This window comes from Rattus norvegicus, chromosome 2 (assembly GCF_036323735.1).
Source record: "Rattus norvegicus strain BN/NHsdMcwi chromosome 2, GRCr8, whole genome shotgun sequence".
NCBI classification, from domain to species: Eukaryota; Metazoa; Chordata; class Mammalia; order Rodentia; family Muridae; genus Rattus; species Rattus norvegicus.
The window spans coordinates 218,281,706-218,301,327 of record NC_086020.1 but is presented as its reverse complement, the minus strand read 5'-3'; the positions used below and the strand labels follow the sequence as shown (position 1 = coordinate 218,301,327).

Sequence of the window (19,622 nt, the reverse complement as noted above, 5' to 3'; positions counted from 1 at the left end):
TGGGCTTGCTGGGTTTCTAGGACATCCCCTCCTATTCTCCTTGTTTTCCTTGTCTCTGGGTTTCATGGCCTCTTCTGTTTCAGCTGCTCCTTTAAGGTTTGGTTTTATTATTGCTCCATCTGGGTAGTTCTCTCTTCTCTTGAGCTGTGATGAAAAATTATGTAGGAGTGGGAGAAAACTGGGGGGGGGGTGTAGAAAATAGGAGGGAGGAAAAAGTCACCAAAGGCTGGTGTTGAATTTTGTAGTATTCTACGCAATTGCCTTTTGTCCTTATTGTATTTATATATTTACTTTTACCGCCTTATAAAATCAATATGTATGTATCTAGCTATACATCTATCTATCTATCTATCTATCTATCTATCTATCTATCTATCTATCTATCTACTATCTATCTATCTATCTACTATCTATCTATCTATCTATCTATCTATCTATTCATCCATCCACCTATTCATTCATTCATTTGTTCATTCATTCATTCATTCATTCATTAATTGTGTTTTGAAAACATGGTTTCACTCTGTAAACCAGGCTAGACTGGAACTCTCGATCCCCTGTGCTGTGGTCATAGATGGGATTTCCCCCATGGTGGCTTCTTAAGACAGGTTCTTGCTCTGCAGCCCTAGCTGTTTAGGAGCTCTCTGTGTAGAACATGTTTATTTTTGATGCTGTTACTATTATTTGCCGAGTTGGACATTGAGCATGGTGTACATTCAGTCTACCAATGAACCGTATTGCAACCCCCTACAATAAATATATATTTTTATTATGTTGCCTGTTTCACCAAGTTCCCACAGATAACACTCCTTGTTTTGGCTACTCCTGAAGGGGTTCAATCCCAAAGCAGAGCTTTTGCTCAGTGCACAGCATTTGTGTGGAAAGCAAACATTGTGTATTGGCTTAATTCAAGATGCCTGGGAACTTTCCATCCTTCTTCATTTATTTTATTTTAAAATAAATAACAGTCATGGAAGAAAGGGCCTGGCATGCGATACTAAGAAACAGAGGCTTTGATTGACGGCCAGGAACTGAGAGTGATAGGCTTCTTGATACAGAAACATCAACTGTTTTAAAAAATAGATTGCAGATTTCTTTTAAGTGGAAACTGTATTTGGAAATAAGAGAAGGGAATGCTAGCGATGTTTTAATGGCAATCTTTCAAAGTAGTCAAAAACACTCTGGTGTATGTCACTGTGGATTTATTTTAAATGATTAAAGTCATTTAGCATCCTGCTTAGCACTAAGCAAAATTGAGTTAAATATTGCCTTAGAACTTTTGAGGGAGGTAGAACCCCGAAAATGCATCCCTGAGCACCATTGTCTTTGCCACCGATGATGTATCAGTTTAAACGGAGGCTTTTACCGTCAGTATTTTAAAGGTCAGCTGTCTAGAGTTGATAGTGTTGTCCATATCGGACATTCCCATTAGTCATTGTTCACTGCGAAGCGAGAATATGCATCTAAATGTTTATTAAGGTATAAAACAGGCACTGGATGCTTCTATCTACATTTATATTAAATACATTTAATTTATAATTTTAATTTATTAAAATTTATATTTAAACATTTTGGGCCTTAACAGCCTAACTTTGTCCCCCTTTTCTTCACGTCTCTCATTTAAATGCTGGCATTTTAAAGTAGGAATAATCTCTAGAAACTTGGCATTAAGTATGTACTAGTTAACCCCAGGGACAGGTCATCGTTCACCGGCCTGGCCCTTGTTTTAGTAGTAAGCTAAGAGATGTGTTAGTCAGGTTTCTTGTCTATCCCAAGGTAAGGTATGAGGAAGAAAGCTTTATCTGGACTCGAGATACTCGAGGGTTCAGTCTGTGAAGTTGGCTGTGTTGCTTTAGGTCTCTGGTGAGGTGACCCATCGTGATCTCCTGCGACAAAATCAAGCTGTTCACTTCGTGGCTGGGAAGCACAAAAGACAGAGGAGTGAGTGTTGTCCCGGTAGCCCCTTCAAGGGCATCCTCGTGTGTCTTGGCTTGCTTTAGAATATTCCAGCATCTCTCCACAGCACAAGCTGTAACACAAGCTGGAGATGGAGCGCTCAGCAGATAGAATGCAGCGTTCACGACACTAACTGTAGCCCACAATGCTTACTTCATGCTCTCGGTGTTAAATGATGTATACAGCCTTTTACTAGGTGGGGTGTGTGTGTGTGTGTGTGTGTGTGTGTGTGTGGACATGTAAGATTCTTGGACTGAGAAATAAGGAGAAAATACAACCCAAAAAAAAAAAAAAACCACATCAGACAGAAATCTCACATTCCTTTAATAAAGAGAAAAGAAAATTGTAAAAATTCAAGTTTGAGTGTAAGTCGAAAGAGAGGCAAAGAGAAGAAAACAGAGCAAGTAAACTATGACTTACGATGAATGAAGGATAAGGGCACGGAGCATAACTTTGTGCCAACAAGTGCAGCGTCTTGGGGCCCCTCTTGGCAGCAACTATTTACAATGAACAGCGGAAATGGCGCTAGACAGGATAGGCGAACTCAGTGTCTGGGGGGCCATGGCTCCAAGAAAGAGATGTCAGGTGGAGAAGCTCTAATGTTCAGGGCAAGGTTGTCCAGCTGACATGCCTAGAAACCCCAGGGGAGGGTATCTTGTGTTCAGTACAGGTACTGGCTGCTGGCCACAGACAAATCTACCCACTGAGGGGACGCTAGGGGTGGGAATTCCCAGGGTGGGAATTAAGTCTGAACCACAAAGCATAACCCAGTTATTTGAACAGGTTCCACTGTGGCTTGGTCCTGCATTTTAGAAAGTAGAAAACAGTTCCCTACACACTTAGCAGATTTCCTGAGTGAGTTCCCTGTAGGCTCTGCTTTGAGAACTGGGTAGTTGAGAGGACCAAACCAGGCAAACCGTATTTGTTGGCTTGCGAAAGAAATTGAAGGTAAAAGTTGAAATACCCAAGAAAATAGGGTTTTGGGACAAATATGTATAACAAACTTCCCCCCAAATTGATCATATCACTGGGGACTGTGTCTGTGTCTGATATAAGCACCAAGACTCAGATGTGAGACGATTTCTTTGTAGAGAATATTTTTCAAGATGTTACAACTTCAGAAATTGTATCTATGCATTAAAACTAGGCATTAACTATTTTAGGGTAACTCTCCCATGATGTTTAAGCATTTTCACTCTAAAGAACTCTGATCATATTATATTGTATATACATTTTAATGCACTTGAAGCTCAATACTATATAGATTAGGGTACAGTCTAAGGTTGCATAAACAAGCTCTTTTAAAAATTAGTTGTAAATATTTTGATGTAACCAAAAATGAGGTCAAAGAAATCGTAAGTGGAGATATGAAACCCCAAGATTCTGTAACTACATGGCTATGTTTCACTCTGTTTCAAGTTCTATTATATATATATATATATATATATATACATATATATATATATATATATATATTCCTTTAAATCTTATGACATGCCCAATTTCTCAAGTAACATTTTCGAGCAATTGGATGTTAATATCTTGCATCCAGTAGAGGGCTATCAACCTCCGTTAATTTCTAAGAACTCAGGGATAGTCAAGCTACAGAGTGAATTCACCGACTTTCAGATTTGTTTTCATGCAAGCCTTTCTTTAAAGTTGCACGATCTGTAACTAGGATGCAGTACCTTTAAGTGGGAAGGAGTCCCAAATCCACCTCTCCAGAAAGTTTCACAAGGCATGCAGGGTAACAGGAACCATCTGTTCTGATTATCTAAAAGAGCCCTTCCAGATTTCATGTGAGCTCTTCTTGGACCAAGCAGTGAACATTTTTCCTCCAGTCAAAGTCCTAATGCTGACGGTGAAGACAGGTACATAAATAGAGTGGTTTCTGGGGCTGGATTTTGATTTCAGCTATCTTCGTGGTTCCAACCATTTTGTGCTTATGTTGTGATTTAGAGAAAAGTAGAACTTTATTTCTAGTGTTATGAGGGGGCAAACATTTGAACAAATGCTCTTCACACTGCTTCATAGGTGTGCACATGAAGCCTAGGTGAAGGGGCCAGCTTGTGGTTGTTACTAAAACTGGAGTTTCTAGGGACCAAATATAGGAACGAAAAGGAGTGCCAATGCCCGATTCCTTGCCACTGTTTGTAAAAGACCTTGTTCCAGAACCTTCCGCTTGGAATTGTGCCTACTTGGTTGTCAAACGGCAATTGTTCTTTGCTTTGTTTTGGGCTCCAAACAAAGCTTTGTGATGCCACCCTTTATTGTGATTGAGGCCGGCTCCAAATCTCTGGTTCTGGAAACACTGATGTCCTTCCTGTGTATCTAGGGGCTCTGCTTTATCAGGGCTGGTTAGTGTGCCTTCTCCTTTATGTTCCCCTGCTGTAAGATTCCTTTCACCATACTATGAGGACAAGGTTATGTTGGTTTTACTCATTACCCAATAGTTTAAAGCAGCTGACTAACAGAATAATGATGGCTAGAGATCAGCAGTTTCTATACAGATTATTTTGGGCTCTGATTCTATCGTATACCTGGTCTAGTCATGGAGGGCTTTCTTCTCTTTTACATGTCTATACATGTCTCTCTATATGTATATGTGTGGGTATACACACACATACATAGATATTTTTCCCTCAAGCAATATTTGCTGTAGTTTCTGCTCACTGAGTACTTATCACATATACAAAACGTCTTACTTTCGTTCGACGTTATCACCATTAATGGTAAAGAAATTGAAGCTCACAATGAACAGGAAATACACCCAACATAGGGCTCAAGTTGAGATGCAAACCTCAAACTCAAGTCATTGTATGAAGAACCTCTAACTTTATACTGGAATCAAAACTGTCATGATCAATTAGTTAAAAGGATGGTGAAAAGGGCAAATTATATAAAAAAGATACATGTGCCTATTTTATTTCGGGCCTAGGGATGTAGTTCAGTTGGTAGAGTGCTTACTTAGCATATGGGAAGTCCCAGGTTCAATACCCAGCAACGTAAACTTAGGCAGAGCTGTGCATCTTCATAGTGTACTCAGGGGCTAGAGACAGGGGGAACAAAAGGTTGAGATCATCCTAGGCTACGTTGTGAGTTCCAGACCAGCCTGGGGAAACTCTGTCTCAAAACAAAATACAACATCTTGGTTCATCTAATACACGTCCCTAGATGATCTTGCAGTGATGACTGAGATCAAGATCCTGGTAGAAATGCCTGATGTCTGAGGGTTTTCTACTGTTTAGGGGTGTACCACTGTCTTCTTTTTAGATGACGACAAACCTTAACCCTCTCTCTGGTTCAGTGCCTATTTAGTTCAGCAAAAGTATTAAGCTATTTGGGTAATAGTCTTATTGTAGAATTTCTAGATGTTTCTTATGGTTCTGCCTTAGTGTTTCACAGTTGCTTTATGTATACCCAGATTTCAAAAGCGTTATTAGGGAACTACATTTAGTAAGTCCATTATTTTTCATGATAACTTTAAAAAACATTTTATTAATCTATATATTTACATATGTGCATGACTACATGTATGCCATGGCCTCGGTATGGAGGTCAGGGGACAGCCTGAGGAATTTGGTTCTCTCCTTTTATAGTTTGGGTCCCAGGGGTTGAACTGAGGTCAACAGGTTTGACTGCAAGCACCTTTACTCGCTGAGCCATCTTGAGAGCCCTTGAAAACAAGAACATTTTTACAGCTCGTATTTCATTAGATAATCGGAAACTTACGTCATTGAAATAAAAAGTGCAATGGAGGTGAAAAGATTTTAAATAAACATTCCATACTCATGGTAAAGTATAACTTAAAAGTGGGAGAAAAACGTGCACTTAATATATAGTATTACCAAGTGTTAAGCTTTTACTGTTGTGGACATTAGGAAAACGGGGACATGTTAGTCTGTTGACAAAGCTTTTGTTCTGTTTTCCTGTAAATCAGGGGGAAGAGCCAAGTCATTTTCTGTGAAGCCAGAATTGAAAGCTATCTTTATCAAAGTAGCTGCAACAGAAAAAGACTCCACTGATATTTTTTGTTTGTTTGTTTTTAAATTTAGAAGGCTAGTTGGGTTAAACACTGATTAGAGTTTCTACTTAGGGCCATCAAGTTTACTTTTCTTTTTCATATAAAATTTACAATTCTTGAAAAAAATTACATTTTATTTCTTACGTTTAGCTATTGGGTCTCAGTTAATTTTGAATTTCTGAAAGGTTTAATGTTTCAGTTTTCTATGAAATTCATTGTGTACTCATTTTATACCATAGTTAGCTATACCTAACTATGAAGGTGCATAGTTATAAGTTAATTAAATAACAAAAATAAACGAAAGGCATCTCTTTATATGTCAGATGTAATTCCTGTTTCTCCATTGGTTTTGTATTTACCTTTGGATAAGCTCGAACTCATTACAGTGCTGGGAACCTATCATAATTCATTTTAAGATATCTGGGAGGGTCAGATGCAGGCTGTCTGGATAAGCAGATTGGTTCATAGATAATTCTGGAGCAAGGCACAGCAAGCTGCCAGTCAAGAGTTGACCTTGGTCCTATTCAACTGTCTACCTTCCTGACAGGACTTTGCTGTCCCTGGGAGAGAAAAAGCTTCCTGGTCAGGGCGGGGCGATGTTCTACCTTTGTTGGCTTTCTTTTATCTGTTGCTGATTGACCGCAAGTGATGGCAGGTCCATAGTAGGCATTTGGGCCTCCATGAAAGAAAATTGCCACTAACCTGGATGTACGTGTTGGACTACCACAGCATAATGGTAGCCAAAAGTTAAGGCTTGTTCTTATGCGCAGCTTTGGAATCTGGTGAACTGAGAGACTCTGCCCTATGTGACCTGATCTGAAGTTCTGTGCACTCTACTCCAGAGAACCCAGTGTCCCATTTAAGTGTCTTTCATATCTGAGCCACCAGCCCCAGTTCCCATTCATCCCCCTATAGTGGGGCCCAGCACCCTGCCCACCGACAGTATTATTTAGCAAAGAGGTGATGTCCTCCTCCGCCCGGCACTGCAAAGTCTTACTCCCATAGCTGGTCCTGTTATTCTCTAGATTAACCGGAGTGGCTTTGGGCTACCCGTCATTCGCTTTTCCCAGAGCAGTGAGCTTGTGGCAGATGAGCAGCCATCAATAGAAAAGACTCATTGTATCCTTATTAAAGCTTTGATTAAGAGAAACGCCTTGTGGAACATGCATACTGCTTCCACTGTTCACTTTGCTACTCTTGCTGCTTACTCGTTTAATAATACCATTCTCTGTTCCTTTGGAGAGTACAGTGGTTGACTAGAAATAGTGAAGGGAATGATACACTAAATCAGTCTCCACTCCGAGAGTTGAGGTGAACATTCTCCGTGACTGACACTACCCTGGGAGTCCGAACTTTGTTCCCTGTGTGATGGTGTCTTGTCCACATTCAAACCCTTGAAGTCTCTGCAGGCCTGCCATCCTGCCCTGCCCTGCGGTTTCTGATGCACACCCGGTAGTTGTGCACACTGATCACCGTACTTGAGATGTCACTTGAACTGATAACTTCAGGGAATGGATGATAATAGCACCTTCAGAGCAGATGTGCAGTGACTTGGGTAGGCTTTGTGGTCGTTGACCTGCTGGAGGGACAGCCAGCCTGGATATGTCCCTTCATGGTCTCAGATGGTTGTAGTCAGGCCTTGTCACTTGATTCTGCACTTTGACATTGGCTGTCGGCTTCTGCCCTTTTGGCCAGATTTGCTAGGGAAACACACTCAGGAAACACCATGCTTGCTCATTTCTTCCTGTCTTCATTTCCTTTCAGTCTTGCTTAGAAATCCCTAACCATCATGTTAGCTATGTATTGCTTTTAAGAAGCTGTCTATAGTTTAAGGGACTAGAGAGATGATTTAGAGGTTAAGAGACAACTAGTTGCTCTTCCAGAGGACCCAAGTTCAAATCCCAGCACCCACACATCAGGTGGTTAATGAACACCTGTAGTTCCTGCTCAAGGGGAATCTTTTGCCCTCTTTTGGCCCCTGCGGGCACACGTATGTGGCATACACATAAAGTTAAAACAGATTAAAGACATTATATTTTCGTCTGTATTTCTAGCTCGTTTAAGTAGTAGTAATAGCTTATCACTGAGTAGCTGGACACACACGTGCATGTTAGTGCCTGTGTTTTGATTATTGATCAGAAAGACTCAAAGATGCCTTTCTCAGAAGATGTGATTTCCAAAACAGGCATGAGTTTCATATCCACAGGATATAAGTTCACAAAAAATAAATACAAAAATGATTGTCATATTTAGAAATAGAAATAATAATAAATTATTTTATTTCTAGCAGTGTATTTTATCTATAAGTTAAAAATGGTTGCAAGAAAATATCTTCTATCTGAATGAAGAAATTAAAATGGATCTGGAAGCACTTTATGGGGAGGGGTTGTGAAGAACGCAGAAGCAGTTATGATTGAGATGTTCATAAATCTCATTACCAAAGCCTTTTGGAAATGACAGTCATTTACACCAGGGAAAACGTGGCCAGGTGATAGCATGCCAGTTTTCTGTTATCAACAACAGAGCAATCCCCCTTGTCATTATTTCTTAGGAGTATTGTGTAATTAAGACATGTTTTATAAATCTTTTACATTTATTGGCGTTTGTAATATACAGAGAGTCTACTTGATATAGTGTTGTTTTCCTAGAATTGCTGAAAATATTTATGTCCGTATTTAATGAATTGAGGTTTGGATTAAAACAGCAGAGGTTGGAGACATCCACTACTTGGTGATAAACTCAGGAGATTCGGACATACCCTAAAATTACATATTTTGCATTCCTATTGTTAATTTGAATAGGATAGGAATATTTCTATTAGTTGTATATTAACAGAATTTTGTATTAGAGGTTATAAGTTATGCTCCATAAAGCAGCACAGTAACTCAGTTATTCTAATCTATATGTAGTAGATTTTAAATGTTACTATTTTACACCTCATAAAAATATAAGACTTGCATGAGTTAAATTTATCACAACATAAGTAATAATAATAATTAAAAAAAGATTTGTCCCATGTGATCTTTTTGAGTTTTCTAGCAAGCTATTTATCTGAATACTTAAAATTGACTTATAAATGTGAGAAAGTATCAATCACATTTTCTTTCCTTTACCAAGAGCTTCGCTTGAGTTATTAACATTTCTTTTCTTTTCTGTGATGTGTGTATATGGGGGTGAGCACATATGTGTGATCCAGAGATCTATTTACAGTGCCATTCCTCAAAGATTCGTGTTTTGAGACAGTCCCTCACTGGCCTTGGGCTAGTTTTGAGACAGTCCCTCACTGGCCTTAGGCTAGCCCAGTCAGCTAGGGTTGCAGGCTAGTGAGTCCTGCATCCACTGTCTTCCCTTCCAGTACTGGGACCACAGACGTGTGCCCGGGTTTTTACATGGGATCATGGGATGTGGAGGTCAGAAGGTGACTCTCAGGAGTCCGTTCTCCTTCCACTGTGCATCTCTGGGATTGAACTAAGGTCACCAGGCTTTTGTGGCAAGAGCTTTTACCTGCTGAGCCATCTCACCAGCCCTGGTGAATTTTTATTTGGTCAAACAAAAGGATTAAGACGTAAACCCCAGAGCCTTTAGAAAAATCTCTTACAAACCAAAAGCAGGTGCACAGTGAATCTCCAACAGGAGTTAAAGTCCATGTCAAAGACTCTAGCCTTTAATAATCCCAGTCACGTTCTTATTCAAAATCAACATATCCTTTTATATTTACATATGGGTACGTATTTGTCTGTGAGTGATAGAATAAGATGTCAGTATTCAGAAGAGAGAAGTCCTGAGAACATTTGAAGATATTTATAAGTAATTTGAAACGAGTCCAGATGCTTAAAAACTCTGAAACAGCATTCTGTCCACGGTCTGCATATGCTTTCTGCTCACGCTTGATGCAGAGGCTCTGTCCCAGCAAGGCAAGGTGCTCATCCTGAGACCAATGAGGATGCCTCGGTGTGGACTTCCTGGAATGGTGTTTTATTAAAGACAGCACCGTAGCCAGAAACAGTACAGCAATGAGATGGGGACAGTGTGAAAGCTTTGATTTTAAACAAAGAATGTCCCTGTAAAAGAAAAATTACAAGAATTTTATAATAAAAAAATTTTTAAAAGATTGTAATTATAAAAGTTTAAGATTACACATAAGTAGGCTGCTCTTCCTGTTAAATAGCATGTTTTCTGTCTCTCTGTCTCTGTCTGTCTGTCTGTCTATCTGTCTGTCTGTCTCTCCCTCTCTCTCTGAATTGATAAAGAGGTGTTTTTCTGTCAGAAGTTGTTCACCATGAGCAGACCCAGCCCATTTCCACAGCTGGGTTGGAGCTTACCCATCGGAGCCGCAGCAAGCTCGTTGTCCACGGAGGCTCACACGTTGTGGCTGAAGGGATACACTGGACGTGGGCTTGAGAAACACGCAGGAAGGGATGTTGTGCTTATCAATCTTTTTTCATCGGAGCTGTGGTGTTTTTAGCTGCTACAGACTTAACCCTAGCCTTTAACTGAGACCATTGTCAGGGTCTGAGCAGGGAGAGGACTGTGGTAACAAGAGTAACTATGACCCATATGTGTGGCTTATGACACTTGCTAGAAATGTTCTGCGTCATTTGGGGGCATGGTTCTGGGGCAGGATGGTAAAGGGCCTGCGTCAGCTGCTTTTCTCTTCTAGACTTAGACTGGGGTTCTAGCTTTCTTCCTAGGGAAGACATAGAAGAAAATAGTAGCCCCCTGAGCATTGTGATCTTAAAGAAATCATCTCTTAGAGGAGCATAGGTATCCAAAGTAGGACCCATCATATTATTAGCAGACACTGCCTTAGTAATTTTACAGCATCAAATTGGCTTTTGATTTTGGCTTCAGGTAAAACCAATTGAAGGTGGTAGAACCCTGCAGTCACTCAGTCAGTTTGCTTTCTCTTATTGTAACCACCATCACCTTCAGAAAACACAGAGAATTTCAAAAAAGGACTAACACCATGAATTTGCTAAGAATCAGCTCTTGTTTCACAGTCTAAGTAGGCCCATCATCATCATCATTGTCGTCGTCATCATCGCCACCATCACCACCACCATCATCATCATCATCTGACTTGCTGTCCCAGTCCCTCCCACTATCCACACTTGGACTGTATAGAGTGATTATTGCTGTTCAGTTGCATTGCTGCTCCTCCTGGGTGGAGCTATGGAGGGAGGAGGGACCCGAGGGATTACATTACATATGTCCAGCTCAGTTGATATTGAACACCGCCCTTACTGATGCCTGATGTCGCAGAGGATTTTCTTTGGATTCTGATCAATGGGTCGCTGCACAGTGAGGACAGCAAATGGCTGGCTTTCTCCTGTCTTTCAAACGAAGCATGTCCTCCCCGAAGGGCAATCTCTCAATTCTGCTTCTCAAAGGTAAATGACGGGGTGACTGCGTGTTCCTCACCTTTGAAGACAAGACACTGGCTTTTCTCGTCACCGGTCGAGATGCTTTGTAGAAGGAAGAGGCTTTTGGTACAAATTCAAACAGCAGCTGGTGCCCTATCTCTGCTGGAGGCTTGAGGGGAAGATCCCATTAATGGTGTGTGTGCATCCTTTAAATGGCTGTGAGCTCCTGGGACTGGAACCTGGTGCCTTGTCTGTGCAGAGGTCAGCTGGTGAGTGTGCGGTACTCCTTACTCTAGGAGAGTTAATGAATCCTCCCACCCACCCACACATAATCATAGACAAGGTTGGAAAATACCAAGTCAACAAGAAGGGATGTCTTTAAGGAGTCACTTCTTCAACAGCTCACTGCTGAGTAAGTCAGCTGTACGTAGTTCGCACTGTAGCGGAATATCTACTGTGGGCAACTTTCTTTAAAGGACTGCCTTCTGCATTCCTTTCATAGAGGATCAATGCATTTCTTAACTGAGAGAAAGGTAAATGAACACAGCACACACTAAAAGGACTTGGGGTCAATCTTGTTTTAAAACGTGCTTGCCAGTTGTCTGAGATTTCTGGTTTTGTGATTGGAATGTGCTAGAAGCCACAGCGGTGGCTCCCTCCCTGGTTTCTTTCCTTGAGGTCACCTGGCTGTCAAGAGCACCCAAGCTTTGCTGCTGTTATTACATGATGCCTGGAGGAAAGCCATTCAGACGCATCCGCACAGTCTCTTGGCTGCTTTGTGTCACATGCAAAGACACCATGACACACATTAGCAAAGTCACGGCGCTATTGGTCGTAAAGACATGGCCAATGCAGCTTCCTCTGTAATGTCTCTGTCAGTCAAACTGAAGTCTGTCTGGTGTCTGATTATGCTCTTTCAGGATGAGACAAAGAAAGCATAAAAGCCGAAAGAGTTCTGCAAACTAAACTGTTGACTACCTCTCAGAGTTGCTTTTAGCTACCGAATTGATGTTCAAAAATGTGAGCATTTCTTGGTATAGGAGAAGAGCACAGTGAAGCCGAAAGTGGCTAATTTTCCAAGGGGGTCTGTAGTGAGCTTAGGAAGAACTAATGGAAGAAGCAAGTGTTTGTGACAACAGGCGCTGTTCACCTTCTGCTGTAGCATGTGGTTTTTACTTTCCCACTGAGAAGTCTGAAAAGGGAGAGGTATTATAGCATTGACAGAAGCACATCCTACTGAGGCAGTGGGAAAGGTCTACCCTAGAAGAACCCCCAGTCACCCTCACTAACAGAAAGACCATGGTAGGAGGCTCAGCCACATTAGGATTACTAAGTTAAAAGAACATCCACAAATCAGGTGTGGCTTGCTTGCTCTAAGCTTTTTTTTTTTTTTTTTTTTTAATTTTTAAATAAGGATTTAGAAGGAGAGGGGAAGCCAGATGGCACCAGGAACAGGCAGTGCTGTGTTCTTGCTGTTTCCCACAAGCACCCTTGGCTAACGATGGCTTTGATTTCAGGACAGACTAGAGGACACTTGTGAAGTGGGGTATAACTAGGGGACAACCATGGCTACTCTCGCCAAGGAGATAAACGAATTGTCCCCAAATCCATGCTAACTTCCCAAGAAGCTGGGACGGACACATGTGTGTTTCTCCACACATAGGTAAGAGACTTCCCAGGGAAGGGTCAGGAGGGCTGAAGGCAAGATGACGTGGATGAGGTTTTCTGTGTTTTGTGGATCTGACTCTCGACTGTGTGTGCAAAAGGACGAGAGCCCTTCTTACATAGGAGACGTAATCTGTTCTAAGCCAGCTGACCGGGAACTGCCACGTCACTAATAACTAATAACATAGGGCCTCATGCTCGGGTAGCTCTTCTCTGCTTCGAACCAAAATTTGAGTCAGATGAAGAACTAACGTGTCTACATGGCCACAGAACGTCTGCCTTCCACGTAGCTAAAATGAAAAAAAGAAAGAAATGAAAAAAGAAAGATTGTAAATTATATAAGCTAAAACATGCAAGACCGACGTACAAAACCTAGCATCAAACCGAACCGAACCAAACCGAACCAAACCAAACCAAACCAAACCAAATCAAAGCCCTAACTAGTGTACTCTCTTCACACATTGGGGAAAACGAGGCCTTGTAGTCTTCATTCATAAACACAGCGTTTGTTATTACAATGTTAGGTTGGCATAGCGATGAGTTTGTTATAAAGGTTTTCTAAGAGCGCTTTCAGCATTTTTCTCTACTTACAGGGTTTATGTGGAATCAGATTATACGGTTTTCCTCTCACGTGCTATAGCGGTCATGATTGTCCCTCTAAAATATGAAGGTTGTAGAGAAAAGGCCTTCACAATCCACCTCGATAAACAGTGTTTAGACTCTGTCCAGCTAGAAAACGAGACACCGAGAATATCCAGTCAGCCCTTGATGCAATTTTTAGCAAATTTCTGAAAATTGGGTAGTATCTGTGATTGGAGAATTCCATCCTGAGCTTACAGGTGATTTTCCCCGTCTCCCTGCTGGGTATAACGGGAACATCTACATTTTATACACTGTGTTCTTCCACCGTATTTCCCTACTGAGTACGTAAGAGAACGTGTAGAAATTCCAATTTTACTTGTCTTCATTCCATTGCTGTTCACGTTAACGTGTTAGGTTAAAACATCTTTGCGAATTTCAAAGACGCCTAACTGGGTGCCTGGGTGTCCCTGTTAGAGTGATGGAGGACGGGTTTCGGGGACGCCTGCTTTCCTCTTTGAGGTCCTCTACTTCTGCTTCCCCAGGACACCTCGCCAAAGCCGGCGGCTTATACAGTGCTCACTGACATACAGCCCTGTTTGATTCCCAGCCAAAGCAAGCTGCTAGGGCGGCCTCACGTGGCTCTGTAAAACCGCACCGGGGAGCCCGGGCAACTCCCAGTCCTTCCCAGACCCGCTCTCCCCTCTCCGCCTTGCAAGGGACAAGTCACTCCAGTTCTGCATCCCTCCTCCCGGCCCCGCGGCATAGATTCTTTTCTCCAAATGTACCTTGGAGAAGGGAAGGGCTGAGGGATTTAAGACGCAGGGATCTATGTCACGTGCTGCCCGTAGCAACCGCGGCGGCGGCGCCGGGTCCTTAGCGAGACTGCACCATTTTCTCTCGCCCTGCATAGAGGTGTGGTTGCAAGCGGCAGAGAACTCCCCACCCCCTAGGACTTTCACCGAGGTGGCCTCTTCCTGGCTCGGGTCTGAAGACAGACTGTCTGGAGGAGTCCCCCAAGACCGTTCCAACCGGTGATGAGCGCCTGAGGAAGGCTTCTGCAACTATTAGGATGCTTGTCCGCACTCGGGGCCACCCAACTGCTGAGGAGCTCGGGGTCCAGAGCTCCGCCCTCCCCCGGGACCATTGCTGAGCGTGGGCGCTCACCTGGGCACGCCTGTGTGCAAGTGTGGGCTGCTGAGGGGCTCGGCTCGCAACCTGGGGGACACTCGAGTGAATTATGGGTGCTGCAGAGGCTGGAGCAAGATTATGACCTAGCTCGGGGGCGGAGTGGATTATTTTGTGAGTGTTCTGGCTGCCAGCCATTGCTCTGCTGGGGGAAAAGACAAATCACATCTCCACATAGCAGTAAAATCACCTGTATTGCTGGGGAGTGGAAAGTTATCCTCTGCCGAGATTTCCTCTGCAAAAAATGGCTCACGCTGCTGCTTCTATCAAAAAAGTTAGAGAGGCCGAACTGGATGAGAAGGAAAAAAATCTGGAGAGAGAGAGAAAAAAACAACGGAAAATCCCCAGGGATCGAATGGAACGGAAAAGAAAGGTATGGAGAACCTCATGGGCACCCCCACCCCCACCCCGCACCCTTTTGTAGTGCTGCCGTGTAGAATCATCAGCCTTTAGAACTGGCAACTTCATCCTCCCTTTTCCATCACTCCCCTGCACCATTTCCAAGCACACTTTGCAGCTCGGAGGAGCTCTCTCCTGAATTTGCTGCATTGGGAGGAGATGCCTGAGTAGGATGGATTTATTTCCTTTGCCCCGATCAAGCAGAGCAGAACCCATCGCTTCATTTTCTCTCTTCTACCTCCGTTACATTATTCCGTCTTAAAACCGGGCTCTCTAGTCTTCCGGATTACTCTCCCAGCAGAAGGAAGGGTTGCCATATGGCCAGAGGGCTGTCCTCTTACTGCCTGTGTCTACTACTGGACCGCGGGCACTTCGACACTGATGGTATTTTCAGTAAAGGTCTCTGATTGCGACTAAGCCACAGGATCTTGCTTCCTGAGGGTTGGCATTATTCTACACTAGAATAGACTAAAAATATTGATGCAGTGATCTGGGCTCCTGCATTTTTAGAATTCTTATTTTCTATTATTAATTCTGCAATTTACTTTTGTAATGTGGCAATTAAGTGAAAATAGCTAGCTCACCAAGGCAGTGAATCATCGAATTTCCTAACAGTAAACCAACCACAGATTGGCTGTCTTTCCCTGAAACATGGTTTTTTTTAAAATATTAAATTTCCCTAAAAATATAAATCTTACAGCTGACAGTAATGAGATACTCAATCAGCCAGCGGTCTGAATCTGTAAAGAAGTTGTATCTAAACACTTTAATTAACAAAGTAGGTCACTGAATAATTTCAGATGATAAACGGTATATTACATTAGCAGAATGGAAAAATAGTGCTTTGTACACAAACTCTTTTTAAACAGATCAGGGATTAAGAGATGCACGGGGACTCACACGTTTACTAATGCACGTGCTCTATGACCTCCCCCCCTTCCACCACAGTAGCCACATTCACCTTTGCATTTGAGAAGCATTGTCTTTGCCCCCTCCCCCCTTTTTGAAAGACACCCAAGGAGCCATAGTGAGTTGAGATCCTCCTTCATTCTGATTCTGTTCTACTTCTCCACTAGTTAGATCAAATGATTAGTATCTGGAAACAAAATTAGTGTATTTAATGGCTTCTCTTCTGGAGAAAATTTAATACTGTTTATTGACCATTAAAATGGCTTGTTTCAAGCGTGCTTTGATTCTTTTACAGTATCCACGTCTTACTGGCCATCTTTGTTGGGGTTGACTTCCTGCTCTATAGCTCCTGTAGCTTTGTTTTTAATCCTCTAAATAGAACATTACTGCCTAAAGCATTTTCTTCATGTATTTATATCCTTTTAAATCTTTGTTCCCTCAATTACAGTGTATTGTTTCTTGGCCAGGAGTGCTTGAACACCATCCAGTTAAGACCCAGTAACATTCTTAGCTCAAAGCGCCTTGCATCCATCCTCTGGGACCTTTCAACTTTGCTTTACTTGGTTTCCACATGGAGTCCACCGCTATTCTTTCCCTAAACCTCATTACTCCGAAAAGAAGTCGAGTCGTTAAAATAGCAAGTGGCAGTACTTTTTTGGGAATCTCGGTTGCTTGGATGCTGTCTTGCTTTAGCTTGAATCTGGCACTGTCAGCAAGATCATTGGTTAGTGGTGTAATAGGACAAGACCATCTGGGCACATAGATATCATTGCCCTAGAACCAGAGTAATTGACAGTATTTATCTTCGTTCCTCTGTTTTCATGTATACTTCTTCTATGGCAGATGCTTGCGGGATTACACAGCCCAATAAATGTTTGCCAAATGGTAGGGTGTGTTTCCGAGCCATATCAAGTTTCTTTCCTAGATAGACAACCTCCCCTTCCCCCACATTCCAACCCAACCCGGTTTTCAAATATGATTTGAAAGGAAAAAAAGGCCCTAGTTCAGTATTATTTCTAAGGGTGAAGAAAATGGCAGCTCCTGGAGAGCTGAAAATGCCTAGAACATCATCTTTAGAAAATGATTCTAGAATGATCATGTTTTCTGCTGATGTCATTTCTTAATTGTATGGGGGTACAACTGCTGTAGGACCAATAGAGTATAGGGGGTATCGTTTTCACATCTATGAAAGGCTTCTTACCCATAAACCTCTTTGTGCAAAGGATTCAGAAAAGACCCACCCCCAGTGCAGATAAAACTACAGAGCTTGGGGAAAACACATTGATTTTAAAAGGAAAATTTACCAAGATACAACTATTGATTTTTAAAACAACTCAATTCTGGTGGCCTTATATTTGGACTTTATTTTGATATGCCTTTATAAACTTGATTAAAGGAATACTTATTTTGCTTTGTGTTATTATATAAAACTTTTGAAATACATTTTAACTCTTTGCAAACTTCAGTCCTACCCTGTCCTTGATGATAACCTGTAATGCTAACTTTACCATTTGTGTGTTTTTAAAAAGACAATGATTTTCATATTATGGCATTTCATTTCAGCCTCATTGTAAGCAAAATGTTCAGGCTTCCTTGACTGGATAACTGACATTTAAACGGAGTATATGACATGTCCATTGTGTTAGTGAAATATGAATGAATTTAAGCTTTAAGCAAATGAAACAAACTAATTTGAACTTGTTTGCTCAAAAGGAGTACACTGATTTATGGGGTAAGAGGCTATTCTCTTCTAATTTGCCCCTTAGTATTAACTAAATAATCTTCTTGTATATAAAGTCTGGTTCCTGTACTAGAAGTCTAGTATTTGAGACCTGAATTGCTAGATGGAATAGCTGAGTATCAGGATTCTTATGCTGCCAAGACAACCCTAGTCCTAAGAGTAATTCCATATATATATATATATATATATATATATATATATATATATATATATGTATATATATATATATATTCTACAGCTGCCTATTTCCCATCTGTACTTTTCAAACCTTGGAAAGTGTAAGAGTGAGAGCACAGTTGCATTTCTAAAAGCAAGGTATATACTTAAGTGTCCTTTCCCCTTTAACCTTAAGTTCACCATGAGCTGTCAAAGAAGACTCTGTGTCTCTCATCTCTCAGCACGAACCAATCATTCTTGAGTCCACCATGTCTACACTGTTCACCAGAATCATAAAGTATGACATTTTCATACATGTTCAGCATTGACTTTGGTCATATTTACTTTCTCCCCTTTCCTCTCTCCTGTACCAACTGGTTTCTTCCTCTTGCCTCATAATCTCCCATCTACTGCCTGTTTTTTTTTAAACTTTCACATAAAAAATTATTTGTCTTATCTGGTCTAGTTTATTGATGATGATCAATACACATATAATTTATAAATGATGATCTCTCCATCCATATTCTTGGCACAACTTGTTCTTTATGGTTGGATAAAATTCCACTGTAGGGGCTGGAGAGATGGCTTAGAAGATAAGAACCTCTTGCTGTCCAAGCATGAGGACATAGGTTCTGATTTTGTTGTTCGTGTAAAAGGTCAGGCTTGGCTTGGCCATGTGTTCACATGTAAGCCCAGTACAGTTGCGGGCAGAGACATGGAGATCCCCGAGGGTTGCTGATCAGCCTAGCTCTGGGTTTAGTAGAGACTCTGTCTCAAGAAATACTGTAGAAAGTGACGGCAAAAGATCCTGTTCTCTGGCCTCTGCAAGCCTAATGGGCACCTTCCCCCACATGACCATAAGTCAACACACACATGTACATGAACACACTCATACAAGCACAGGCTAAGCTCAGTTGTGTATATGTACAGCATTCTCTCTATCAATTTCTCTCTTTTTTGCTTCTTTTTTGGTAAAGTCTTATCAGGTAGCTCTGACTTTTGTGGAACACACTGTGGAAAAAAGCTGGCCTTGTACTTATAAAAATCCACCTGCCTTTGCCTCCTGAGTGCTAGTATTGAAAGCATACATTACCACACCCAGATATCTATTTATTTTAATGAATAGTTTATTGATTAATATTGTTAAACCAGATAGACCTTATAGAACCTTTAAAACATAACTTACTAAGTACTGGTGGACCTTATATTGGATACATATATATTGGGCCATTTAACTGCAATAGTAACAACTGTATACATTAGACATCTTCTTGATTTCACAGACAAGGAAACCAAGGCACAGAAATGGAACTTCCCTAGTCATAGACAGCTATTAAGAGGCATACTTGGGATTTGAACTTAAGATCTATCTGGATCCAAATTTCACTGAGGAAGAAAACATAGCATGATTGTGCCAACAATAAAAATTCTAAGTAAGCCATTTAGTCTAATGTTGTACCTTTCTTACCTCCACAATGACATTCCACAACAGGAAGAAATTTAAGCACTGTAAGGATTTGATTAAACAATGCGTTTGAGAGAAAATACATAAATTTAAGGTTGTGATTTTACTATAATTACTCCAAAATTTTCATAAGTTTCTTGGGTAGTGAACTTTTTGGAGTCAAGATTTGCATCTTAA

General features: G+C 41.3%; 1 protein-coding gene and 1 long non-coding RNA gene across 53 annotated transcripts in view; one reads left to right on the top strand and one right to left on the bottom strand.

The window, feature by feature from the left end:
• The window catches only part of Ank2 (ankyrin 2), a 575,860-nt gene that overhangs the window by 327,087 nt on the left and 229,151 nt on the right, over positions 1-19,622 (top strand). For 10 of the 51 annotated variants that reach the window (XM_063282211.1, XM_063282201.1, XM_063282203.1 and 7 more), the window contains exon 1: positions 15,014-15,148. The exons of the other annotated variants lie outside the window; for them this stretch is intronic. In XM_063282211.1, the coding sequence (XP_063138281.1) occupies positions 15,020-15,148 (129 nt within the window). In that variant the 5' untranslated portion in view covers positions 15,014-15,019. Of the gene's footprint in view, positions 1-15,013; positions 15,149-19,622 lie in introns of those variants that run through there. 51 annotated transcript variants of the gene reach the window in all.
• LOC120101096 (uncharacterized) lies at positions 5,959-14,845 on the bottom strand. 2 transcript variants are annotated; one of them, XR_010063944.1, is made up of 4 exons: positions 14,755-14,845; positions 13,600-13,737; positions 10,303-13,298; positions 5,959-10,041 (listed from the first exon to the last, which is right to left on the bottom strand). It is a non-coding gene; the product is annotated as an uncharacterized LOC120101096 (long non-coding RNA). The 2 variants fall into 2 exon arrangements; XR_010063943.1 differs by having other exon boundaries at positions 10,303-13,737.